The 12712-nt window shown below is 43.3% G+C and overlaps 1 protein-coding gene across 3 annotated transcripts in view; it reads left to right on the top strand.

Moving 5' to 3' along the window:
- Positions 1 to 12712, top strand: part of LOC147331417 (semaphorin-3D-like) — a 110590-nt gene that overhangs the window by 79944 nt on the left and 17934 nt on the right. For all 3 annotated transcript variants that reach the window (XM_086293722.1, XM_086293720.1, XM_086293721.1), the window contains exons 3-7: positions 7794 to 7948; positions 8181 to 8243; positions 8438 to 8557; positions 10374 to 10464; positions 12060 to 12188. In XM_086293722.1, the coding sequence (XP_086149848.1) occupies positions 7794 to 7948; positions 8181 to 8243; positions 8438 to 8557; positions 10374 to 10464; positions 12060 to 12188 (558 nt within the window). The remainder of the gene's footprint in view (positions 1 to 7793; positions 7949 to 8180; positions 8244 to 8437; positions 8558 to 10373; positions 10465 to 12059; positions 12189 to 12712) is intronic.

The raw sequence follows: 12712 nt of genomic DNA, 5'->3' as shown, positions 1-12712 counted from the left end.
TGTTTATTTTTTCAAAAAGGGAGCAAAATGTTTTATTAAAATTCTTCCTGAAGAAAGAAGTGAGGCAGGCGATGAAGTCGAGCTCAGATCTCTGATCTCATTGCCACCTCACATCAGCTGATGGGTTAGGGTCCAGTCAGAAAATTTCCACTCTGTCTACAGCTGATGCACATCTGCAAGCCACTTTACAACCCACCTCCGTGCAGCTCCTCCCGTTCATACTGTATGTGATTAATCAACATCATGTCTGTGTCACTACGGGGGCCCTCTATAGCTTTCTCTGCTGATGGAAACAACGATCTTAGACGCTATCTTGGGCCTCGTGGTCACTGAGTTCCTGGCGCTGAGAGGAGGCGGCAGCACCAGGACAGGGATCAGATGCTTTGTTTTGTTAAGCAGGTAGCGCCCTGGGTCGCTCTCACTTCCTATAGCTGTCACCTCGTGTACATGAAGACAGATGGAAAGGTCAGAAAAAGTCACTCTGGGTTTTCCCTGTATTTATTCAGACCGCTGTCATCCTCACTGAGAGCTGCCTGCATCTAAAAACTCACTACTTGTAACTCACTTGTGGACATTGTTCTGCAGGAGAAGCATGTTGCACTTTGGATTTCAGCAACTTGCTAAATGTATAAATGAGTTCAGCAGGCTAACAGAGGAAGCATGATCCTGAGCTCTGCTTTCAAACACAGGCCTGTTTTCTTTTCACTGCAGCTGAATGTAAAAATGCTCTCTGGGAGGCAGGCTCGTCGCTCCTGTGCTAACATGTCGTGTTTGGCTGAAGCAAGCATGTGTGCAAATCACGTTGCACCGCTCGCCAAGGTCTGAGCACACACGCACACTTTTAATGAAGCAAATCCAGTTTTAATCACCTCCCTGATTGCAGGCAATCAGCGTTCATCACAGGGAACGATCAATCACACGCACACACAGCTAAGCCGCACACACAGATGTCACACAGGCTCGTATTCACTCTGACGCGCTTTCACACTTACGCACCTCACAGTGAAAATAAAATGCTCCAGACTTTAGACTCTTCTGAACTTTTCACATACAACACAAAGTATAGCAGCACTTTAAGTCTTCTCTACCATGACCAACATTAAACTCAGTAATGATGTTTCAGTAATAAGATGATGATACTGCAAGGAGTGAGTTTGCTAAACGGATGCTTTTATCTTTTTATGTAATTCATTGTGATGTTGATCAAATCCGACTGCTCAGTTTATTCTTTGGCGTCTTGACGTTTTCTTAGTCACTTGAATCTTGAATCAACTTTTTTAAAGTAAAGCCAAAACTAAGAAAATATGACATTTTTATACGTTTTACTGCGAGGAACAAATTTAACACTCCCACAGTGAGTAATCGTGCCTGTGCTCACTGTCCTGACGATAAAAGTCACTGCTGGTTAAATTGGGTAAAGAGAAAAAGATTGAATACATGTGAACCAGCTGTGCTGTTTCATGCTGGGACATACAGTCACAGTCAACTTCCACTGAATTGCAGCTTGAGAAGATTGCATAGCTGCAAAGATGGATTTGTGTTTTTTGGGTTGATGGAGGCAGATGATCCACTGAGTTGACCCCTAAAGGGAGCAGCTGTAAGAAGGAGGAGATAACTGTGCGTGTCTGAACAGGATTTTGGTGCATTGGTACAAAACACAGCTGTAAAGAACTGTGGCACAGCTGTGATGCAACAAAAGTGCGGTCCTGCATCATCAGTTTTTAAAGGAGCTCTTTATTCGTTGTTCTTTTAGTCAGTTCTGTTACATTCAGTCATTCTTTAGGTTAGTTTTCATTTTAACACGACTTGTACCTCCGTAGACGCATCATTGCACTGAACAGCGTGACAAACATGGTTTCACTTGTTGATGTGTGACTTACATTCGTCTTCTCGAGTCTTAATCTAACCTGAAACCAAGTGTGTAGGCAGATTTACGTCCCCGCAACATGTGCGTGCGCTCAAGGTAGCTCACACACCGATGTGCAGCACAAAGTTCAGCAATCAGCAAATGTTTGCCATTAATTCTCTGCTGTTGATTGGATGATAAAGTTAAACAGAGCGATATAATTATCTGATTATAGGTTTGGATACAGCTGGTACTTTTATATTAGCGATGAGGACGAAAGTGCTTTGAAGCATCTTAAATGGTTACAGTTGCACAAGTCTGTACATCTGATCTACAAGTAGAATCAATGGACATAATTTGGTGTAAAAACTCATGTGTGGCCAGTGCAGAAAGGACAAATTGACACTCTGACCTGGACTCACTAATCCCGACCTCGCTGACACACACACGCCAGTACACACTCACACGTGAATGGATTACCGAACCGGCCCTTTAAGCACAGGCCCGGGGGGCCGAGAGGTCAGAGGACCCCTGCAAAGAGCCTCTGTGTGAAGTAAGTGTTTGTAAAGTCACAGAGTTCAGTGAAAAGGCACAGAGGAGCACAACATAACCATAAAGAGACACAAAGTGACCTTAAAGAGGTGAGGACGACTACAACACGATGGAAAACAAAAAAAAGGCCGCGTGCCATCATCGTGCAGTCGTTTTATGTTCAGCGCCTGTTGTGAAACATTTCTGGATGTTATGCGTCGCTTTGTGTTCTCATCTCTCTGTAGCTTCAGTAGGTTTTAGTAGTTTGGTGTCTTTGTGGTTATTTTGTATCTTTTTGTGGTCCCTTTTTCTTTGTTGTTGTATTTTCTAGCTTCATTGTCTCTGTGATCATTTTGTTTGTCAGTTCTTGCCTCTTCTTCGTCATTTCTCAGCATTTCCTTATTTTTATTCTCTTTATTGTTATTTTATACTGGAGTCCATTTTTTAATAATCCATGCAAACTCACCCACAAACATACACATGGACTCACAATGAGTGGAATACAAAGCTTTGCTTTATAAAACTCGAAGCTGTACTTGAATCAAGACGTGTCGAGGCTGTGACCTCTCGCCATCCAGCAGTCATGACGAATCCACATCACCTCTGGCCAATCAGAAGCACTCAGCATTACCTCCGGACTGTGATTGAAAGGAAAAGCAACATTTAGGCATTTAACTGAATTACATCCAGACTCAGTGAAACTTTGACCGGTCCAATGCACTTATGGCCACTAATGAAGACAGACAGACAGACTGAACCCATTCTTGCTTTTCTTCCAACCATTGGAAGTGATTTTAGTGCGGACGCTTCCTTGTTTTGGTGACTGCTGACTTTAAAACGGTGCAGGTCTGTTCAAGTTATCAGGAAAACAAAAGGAAAAGTTAAAGGGGAAGAACCTGGACGTGCAGCAGTCCTGTGTGACATAAAGCTTTTGGTTTCCTCTCTTCGTTGGTATTTCATGTCATATTTTTCATCGTGCCCCCCTCGGGGGGAGTAACTTTTCTTTCATCGTGTGGTCTACTTCCCATCCCCACTTCACTTGATCGATGGGATCTCTCAGACTCGGAGCCAAATGCCGCAGCTCTGTAAAATAAGAATCTACTTGCCCTTTTCCAGCTCAGCGGCTCAGCCCCTGCTGGTATCTGTGGTGCTCTTACTGTAAAATCATTCACGGTGGTTATCGCTAGCAAAAAGTTTGAAATAATTTAATTAGAAAAAACAGCTTTATACTAATCTGAAAATTCCCCAAATTTTAAGAGAGGAAAAAATCTACAGAGGCCTGTTTGCTCAGAATATGAGCTGACTTAGCGCACGGCTAACAGTCTGGGTTAGTTTGATGGTGACCTGCTCTCGGCCCCTCGAGCTTTAAATGAGTTGATGACACATTTTTGTCTGTTTCTATGACACGTTTCATGTTCTGTTCCTTTAACCTCTATAAATCTGCCCACTTCAGTTACATGTGTGACGCCCTGAGGAGTCTCACAGCTGTGTGAGAGTGGATTATCTGAATGAGAAACGAGCTGTGAAGATCTCATTTAGGAGCCTGAACAGATGTGGCTGTTACGTCTGATTGCACACACAACTTTGCTGTGTGTGTGTGTGTGTGTGTGTTCAGTCTTTACTTGTATAAAAGTCCAGTTTCCTCTTTGGATGTAAAAATATCAGGATCCTGCTCAGATGGATAAAATCTGTGTTTATAGTTTCAGGCTGTTTTTGCACTTTTCTCATAAATGAACACCTTTCGTCTCAGTTTCTGTATTTTTACCTGCAGTGTGTCTAATCCACCATTGTGCATATTATCCTGAAGTATGCCAGTCTGTGATTGGTCCTATTACGAGTCACATCGAGGGTGATTTCCTGTGCAGAAGGAGAATTTTTCCGTTTTTACCTCACAGCTGTTCCTCGAGTCTCGCTTTGAGTTTTGTCAATTTCTTCATCAGACAAAGATGCAAAATAAACTGGAGGAACAATTAATCACAGAGGAAGACCTAAAGCAAAGTCTGCGCCTTTTCTGCCTTTTTGTACTTGTAGGACTGAGGAATCACTTTCATTCATCACTCCTTTTATTATTTTTTCAATGGGGGGCTCAGTGAAACTGCTGAAGACTACGCGTGATTAAAGGCTGTGCAAATAAACTTGACTGCACGGCTCTAGAGTTGAGCCTTCCTCCATTCTTCAGCCCTTTCTCCTCTGTTTCCACGCTTGATTAGCGAGCAGAAACTCTTGTGCGTCCCGTTAACGCGATGAAAGCGGCGTGATTGTCAGAGCGGTGATTTATTTCTTTTTAAATGTCCTCTGGTGCGGCTCAAGTGCAACAAATGTGCCGTGCTGCATTCAAAGCCGCTTTTGAGCCATCGGGACGCACAATCAGCGTGTCCGCGCACACGCCGGACTGTGCTGTGCATCCGCAGTGTGGGGTGCGCTCTGACTCGCAGGCCGGGCCTGAATGCTGTGACGGTCTTGTTGAGTTTCACGGTTAGTTTCCTTCGTTCGTTCAAGCGATTGTTTGCAGCGCAGGCAGGTCAGTGCGGCGGGAAGACGAGGAGGATTTCAAGGTTAATTAGCTGCTTTTACTCCAGTTAATATTTGCAGCGTGAGGTCACAGACTTACCCACCGTGACCCTGATTCAAATGAGACGCAGGTGTTTGAATGAATAGAGGATCAGTTATGGAGCCGCCGCCTGAAGCACTTTCTGTCCACGTTTAAACCTGAACGTTCAAAGACGTGTTCAACATGTTGATGTTGCACTTTTTGCATTTCTATTTAAATTGTCTAACACATTATTGTTTTTATGATTTATACTAGAGATGGACCGATCCGATATTACGTATCGGTATCGGTCCGATACTGACCTAAATTACTGGATCGGATATCGGAGAAAAATAAAAAATGTAATCCGATCCATTAAATATCACGAAAGCACCTCATAAAACTTGCAACACGCCGTAACTCACCTCAGAACGTTAGCAGTCGGAGCAGTATGCATCACGTGATAGAGCGGCTGTGGCATGCCGGACCTGTCGGTGGTCTGGATAGCATTTGGAGCTTCGCTAGCAACCCGGCATTTCATCTCCGACAAAGTTATCCCCGAGAGAAGTAAAGCAAGTGTGTAAGTCCATCTCTGAATGTTTGTAAAGCATTCCTGCGTTAAGCTTACCAAACGATATATGGAGGACTGCCTCTTCTGGCTGCTACTTCAATCATGAAACTGCTTAATGATCAGCTGATCGGCTTTTCTGTCGCGAGTCCGTCTCTCTTCTTTGTTTTTGGCCCACTTTGCACCAGAAAGAGGAAACCAGCGGCTGAACAACAGCAGCACGTTTAAGCTTGATAAGCTGTTGTTAGAATGTATTTATTATTACTTTCTACACCAGGATCTTTTTCTATGTAGCTGACGCTGGTAACTGTGCAGGGGCGGATCTAGCAAAGTTTAGCCAGGGGGGCCGATAGGGCATGAACAGGGAAAAGGGGGCACAAAGACATACTTTTCTTTCTTATTCTCATTTAAAATGTCGAGCTTTTAATAAATAATTATCTGACACCCAAAGTTTTAATTTGATGTAAAATGAATAGAAGTCAATTACTGTATATAGTGACTATTAAGTCTAATATATATACCCTAGTAAGCTATAGTACTTTTTCCTTTGGGAAGGTACCATCTGTGCAGTCTGCAATTTTGTTGAAGAAAGATGTTGAATCTATTTAATATTTCTTGAAAAATAATTGATTTCTGTGCATTTTTTTTCACACTGCATCAAATTAAGGTTGATTACGTCGATTAAGCATCATGAGGTGGCGCGTGAGGGGTGGTTCCTTATTTTTTATTTATTTCTTTTTGTTGTTGCTGGGAGTTGGAACCCTATTAGTTAGGTTGCTTAATATTTACGCTAAGTACTCTTTAAAATACCAGAATAGGGAGGATGGTGTAGGTCTAAGTTTATTAGATTGATCAGTATTGCTGAACTATGAAATATTTTTTTTTGTATACAGGTATAACAGAATAGCTTTAGTGTAGTTGTTGTTTTAAACTTGAGTATGAACTTGCAGACTTGCAAAATGCAGCAAGATATTTAAAAAAACAGTTTTGTTGATTAAAAAAACACTATATCGGATTCATATCGGTATCGGCAGATATCCAAATTTATGATATCGGTATCGGTATCGGACATAAAAAAGTGGTATCGTGCCATCTCTAATTTATACTTAGTGTTTTTACTTGTAACTGAATCATTTTTAATGCATTTAAATGTGTGTAAGCACGAAGCATATAAGCTTGTATTTATTATTATAACTGCAGAGTCCTACTCTTGATGAGCCTGTAGTTTAACAACAGTGGACTATAGTTGGAACTAAAAGTTGTTTTCATTGTTTTATCCTCGGATTATCTTTTGTTCACAGGGATGATGTTCGTGGATGTTTTGCCCCAGCAGCACAGAGAGTTGTTTGTTTTTGCTGTCAAATGACAGGAAACGGCACAAATGCATCATCATGAAATCAGTTATTAGGCGGGCAAACGGCTAAATTAAAGTCCACTGAGGAGCTTAAATGTGATTTAAGTCATGAAATGTTGGGAAAACACTTTTCATTACAAAACTTGCACTATTAACTTTCAGACTGCATTAGGATTATTGAATTATTTGTCATTTCTCTGTAGACGTGTTGCATGCTGGTGTGAACCTGAGTCCTCTTCGATCCAGTTTCACTCGCAGCTGTGGAAGTTTCAGGCTGACACACTTTGCAGAGCCGAGAGGGTTTCAGGGTTGATTTGACCTGCTTGCTCAGGTCGTTTTCTGCCTGCTTTAGCAGCGACTCCCCAGAGACGAGCGCAGCGGCAGCCTGCAGCCTGACTGATGACCTGATGCTGCCGTGTGTCAGTGATGGCGAACGATTAGGAGAGATGTATTCAATAAAACATATTTTATTGAAGTAGCAATACAAACTATATAACACTAATAAAATAAATCCATTCACAGTTTAATGGAGTTAAAATGCAGTTTTTCTGAGCATTATGGAAATCTCCAAACAGTTCACGCAGCTCTGGGTGAGACGATGAACTTCAAAGTGAAAGGTTTTCACTGTTTTCACTCGATTACTGACGAAGTTAAAGACGCATCAAATGTTTTCTGTTAATGTGGCTTATTGTTACTCACTCACACGTTTCATATTAACTCAGCCTTCTTGATGATATCTTGCAGGATCTGCATTATTTTTGTCTTGCAAAATTTTAATAGGAGACGTTTGAAGCTCATTTTGCAGACGTCTGTGTTGTTGTTGTCATTTCAGTTGAAGGATGTGTGAATTATGGTGCATTATAATTAAAGGCAGTGAAATTAAAAAAACACTTATGGCTGGTGAGAGCTGATGCTGGGTACAGGCGCGTTTGATTGAACAGCCTCTCTCCTCCGTCTGTGTCAGATGTGAGGAACGGTTCAGCTGTCTTCTGGGAGGAGGGGGTCAGCGGTGGGTACCAGGCCCTGCTGTTAGACGAGGATAAAGGCTGGCTGCTGGTCGGAGGGAAAGACCACATCTACCTGCTGAAGTCTGACAGCTTGGATCAGCCCTCGCAGAAGGTAAAGACACAAAGATTCATTGTTGCTGTATCTTAGTTGCACATGTTCACCAACAGCCTGCACATGCTGATCTGGAGAGATTTCACTGTAATCGCTTCCTCTGGCACAGAAAGCAGCCACAGCTCTGGAGCCCAAATGATTATTTGATCTGGCAGGAAATCAGTCGGTAACATTCGTAGTCGTTCGAGCTGCTTTGTTGCCAGCGTTGCTGATTGATGCTCGTTTCTTTCAGATCTACTGGCCGGCTGCCAGAGAGCATGTGGAGCACTGCAGGCTGGCTGGCAAAAGCCTGGAGGTAACACACTGAGCATATTTTAGTATGTGCACAGTTTGTGTGCATTTAGTTTTATTACACAAACAAACTCTAATCACAGTTTATCTGTACAGTAATAAATATCAGTTACTCTGGAGTTTTTGTTATCAGTGTTACAACGACTGGAATAAGTGAAGAATTACATTAGACATGATCCTGTTTTTGTCTTTTTGCAGACTGAATGTGCCAACTTTGTGCGGCTGCTGCAGCCTTTCAATAAGACCCACGTTTATGCTTGTGGTACTGGCGCTTTCCATCCACAGTGCACTTACCTGCACCTCGGACACAACACAGAGGTACCAGTTCATTCAGTCGTTCATTTAGTTCAAATAAATATGAAGTCACAAAGCTAAAGTGGAGCAGAGGGTTGGCTGTAATGGCATTCAAGACTTTAAAAATTGGATATTTCTGTTGTTTTATATGTGAAAGAGTAAATCTGCTCTGTCGCTTAACAAAGTTTTTATTTAAGCCGCTGATTATTTCCAAACGTAGAAACTGTGAAGTCAAATTCAGACGTTTTCAGTTCCACAGTTAGATGTTCGGCTCTGCCAGATCCAGGAAAGCCAGAGGACCCAGTTCTTTGCTTGAAAAACAAAGCCAGCACTGCCATGTTGTCTAATGTGCTGACTGGAAACATACTGGTGTCACTGCTATGATACACCTGGTGGAGCAACAGCCAGTCAGGGTCTCGCTCCTACCTCGTCACTAAGGACACTTTGGGGTCACATTTAAACTCTGTGGATCAGTTTTTAGCTTGCATGTTGTAAATGAGCTTATTTTACCCCAAACCACGAGCTAAACTTAACCAGTGTTTTTGTGGTGTCTGAACTAAAGTGACAGAAAGAAGGAGGAGAAAACCAAAACATGAACCTCAGTGTTTTGGCTCATGCTACAGCCCTCTGAGGCTGGAACTGTACCAGGAACAAGTGGTTCCTATTAAACTGAAGAAATAGTTAGTGCATTGTACTGTAGTGACTTGTTGACAGTCTGCATAGTCACAGAAAATTGGCAGACATGTGCCTCATGTACTCCAGTCCCCCCCAAGTGGACCATTGTATACTTGTGGTCTGCTATCTTCAGCCAACGTTATCTGACACAATGTGATGGCAGTGTGAGGAAATGAAGGACAAAATAGTTATAAAACAATCATGAATGGAAACAGAAGAACTGCAAAGTGATAAAAACAACAAAGAAGAGACGAGAGAAATCCCAAAGGGAACACACAAGATAATCCACAGTGGGTTTTCACAGAGAAAACCACGTGGGGCCACAGAAATGTTGCACTTTTGGGCCCTCTGTTACACCACTGGGCTCCTATGGAGGTTTTCACCGGGCAGTCCACAGTGGCCACGCCCATAGAAAAGTCATACAGGTGTCCCAAAGGGTAAAAGTGCTGCACACCCATTTGGGATAAATGTGGGTTTCCCTTCCCCCATAAACCCACAGTTCACCCACACGCACCCACAGTGGGCCCAGATGTGCATGTTTGCTGGCCCGTTATTTGTAATAAGGAAGGTTACTGCTGCGGAGAGGATGAAACCACAGAGCATGTTTTAAACCTCAGTAACATGGAAGGGGGGTTGAGTGGGCCCCCAGTAGTTCGGCCCACACCTGCTGTAGAGCGTGGTCCAATGGTCCCAACTGTAGGACCCTCCCTGCATGAGTGGGCTGCCCCACATGGGACCCCATTGGACTTTAGGGGGCCCATAGCTTTATGTTCAGTGGCCACCTCAACCTCAAAAAACAGGTTAAAAGATAAGTTTGGTCTAAAATGTGGATTTTTTCCTACACAGTCTGTGTTTGAAGCAAAAGGCCTGAACCAGAGCAGTACTGTTGACTGATAGGTTTCTGTTTGGAAATATGCTGCCCTGCTGAAGGGCTGTTTGCTCGCCTGTGTTGAAGGACTCATTGTTTCCTAATCCATCCACCATATTCAGACTTCTAAAACACTAATATTAATCATCATCATTGTTGGCAGTCCTCTAAAATCAGTCAGCCTCTCTAAAGAGCTTCTGTTCTGTAATGAAGTGAAGTGAAGGCAGCTTCATCTTTGCCCTTCTGTTTATCCATCATTCTGTGTTTGTGTGGTCTCCTCTGTCCTCTCTCCTGCAGGAGCCGTTGTTCACGCTGTCTCACACGGTCGAGTCAGGCAGAGGAAAATGTCCCTTCAGTCCCAAAGAGCCCTTCGCTGCTAGACTGACCGGTAGGTCCCGTCCACCCACGCGCACTCGAAGGTCTGGCCTGAAAGAGTGGCCATATTGAATCATCATCTGTCATTCTCTAAAAGCCGTGTTCACATTCTGGTGACAGCGGCGCTCTGCGGCGTACAATCCCACCACTGTGTGACTCCTCGCTGCAGAGTGTCCGCTCAGCCGCGGCGTGTGTGGTCCGCATGAGTTATTCCACGCGCTGACGTCAGCCGCTGCCCCCCATGACATAAAGGACATAAAACACATCGGCCATATTTGGATCACTTAGACAAAGAGAGAGCTCCATAGAAGAAGCCATAAGTTTTTATAACTGACGGTTGGGTCTGTGCTGACAGCTGAGGAATGAGGGTTTACCAGCGACGGAAGCACGATGTCTTTCCAGCACAACTAATGTTTAGGGGAGGCTGTGACTCAGGAGTCAGAGTCGGTTGGCTACTAATCTGACCCCTACTGGTTTTGTGCCCCCAGAAAAGTGTTTGCATGATAGCAAGAAAGCAGAAAAGGTTCAGTAAAGCGTTGCAAACCTGGTTTGTAAATATATTGTCACTATATTGCCAATTAAACCAGCCAGGTGCTCCCAGTTGCACCGATTAACTCCGCCTACCAGGAACCTGCAAGACAGCACACAGGGACAGAAACCCATCAGGCCCTGGCCGAGGCGCCTCTGCGTGGGGAGTTGTTAGTGTTTGTTTGGAATTCAGTAATTTTAATGTTAAAATAACTGAGCAATAAACACAACGTGATGCTTATTAAACAGCTTAGTCATGTTGTGAGGTGAAAGACCTTCATGTGAGCGCCCTCAGTCATTGGACAAGCCTAAGAAATCAAGATAAGGACATCAGACACGCTCTAAATCTGTTTGTTTAGTTGATAGAGTTGAAAAATGTGTTGATTTGGTGACTGATGAAAATCACTAAACTCTAGTAAGACTAGTAGAGCCTTTGCAGTGACAACATCCTGATCTTAAATGTGTCCTTCCTACATGAGCTGGAGGATCTGTGCACGCCGTCACATGTTTTTCGGATGTTTACGGTCTGAGCTGTTTATTAGAAAAAGCTGCTTAATGAGTAAAAGCTGTGTACGCTGAGCGGACTGCATGTGCTGTACCTGGACGTGTCTGAGTGCCGCGGGAGGTTAAATTACATGTAAACATGTAGTTAAAACAAGGAGTCAACACTGAAGTTATGGAGGTGCAATTAAGAGGACCAGACTGTTTTCATTTTTCACATGAAGGTACCCAGGGAGAGACGGCCAGTGTTTCAGTTAATATTCAGCTCCTTAAAACCACAAAACAAACACTGAGGACCAATTAAGTGATTTTTTACAACCTTATTAAGACATTTTTTTCAGGAAATGATGTCAGAAATATTTTGCTTCATTGTTTTCTTACAGATGAATGTTTTCATGAATCAGTTTTCAGATATTTGCTGTTCTGCTCTGGGCCTGCAGAGAATGCAGAGCCTTCAGTCGAAGGCGGAGCTATAAAACAGACGCTCTGTGTACTGGTCAACTCCTGAATGTAGGAAAATATGTTTCACGCAAATTTATTGTTCTTGTTCAGGCAGTCGTTCCTTTTCTTTCTCCCTAGACGGGGATCTGTACGCGGGTACCTCGGTCGATTTCATGGGAGCCAACGCTGCGATCTTCAGGACATCCATCCAGGGCAGCAGCCAGCATTACATCCGCACTGAAGCCTACGATCACAACTGGCTCAACGGTAAGAAGCTCCGTTTCTTTTGTTATCCGTTCGACACACCAGATAAACTTCTGCAACACATGGAAACACTTACCGGTTAATGGTCCCCTGGACAAACGTTTGCTACCGTATATGAACCATGTGCACAATAAGTCCTGCAGAAGTAAAAAGTTATGTGCAAAAATTCAACGTTGAATACAACTGTGTGGCAATAGATTTAAACCCTAGTATGAAACCAGAGGTAGACACACGATTCCACCAAATCTTTTTAAAGAATGGATGCAGAGTGCACACCGCTCACATTTTCTTAGACAAACCCAACCACTGATATCAGTAAGGATGAAAGAAAGCAGCTTTTAGGGCCTCTGAAGGGTGCAGACATCCACTTTGCCTGGTCGGAAATACAGCTTTGCATCCATCATCCTGGGGAGCTGCTCTCACTAAAGGTACTTTTAACTAATCAGGAGACCATTACTTAGTCTGTGGTTGTCATACATGAGCATTAATGTCCCTGCTCTGAGAGCCGAGACGATGAATTATTCTAA

This window comes from Aulonocara sp. 'chitande type north' Nkhata Bay, linkage group LG5 (assembly GCF_057382095.1).
Source record: "Aulonocara sp. 'chitande type north' Nkhata Bay isolate Kocher_YH1m ecotype deep benthic linkage group LG5, A_spYH_male_GT1.1, whole genome shotgun sequence".
Lineage (NCBI taxonomy): Eukaryota > Metazoa > Chordata > Actinopteri > Cichliformes > Cichlidae > Aulonocara > Aulonocara sp. 'chitande type north' Nkhata Bay.
The sequence above is the reverse complement of the archived record's forward strand: the minus strand, read 5'-3'. Positions and strand labels throughout refer to the sequence as shown.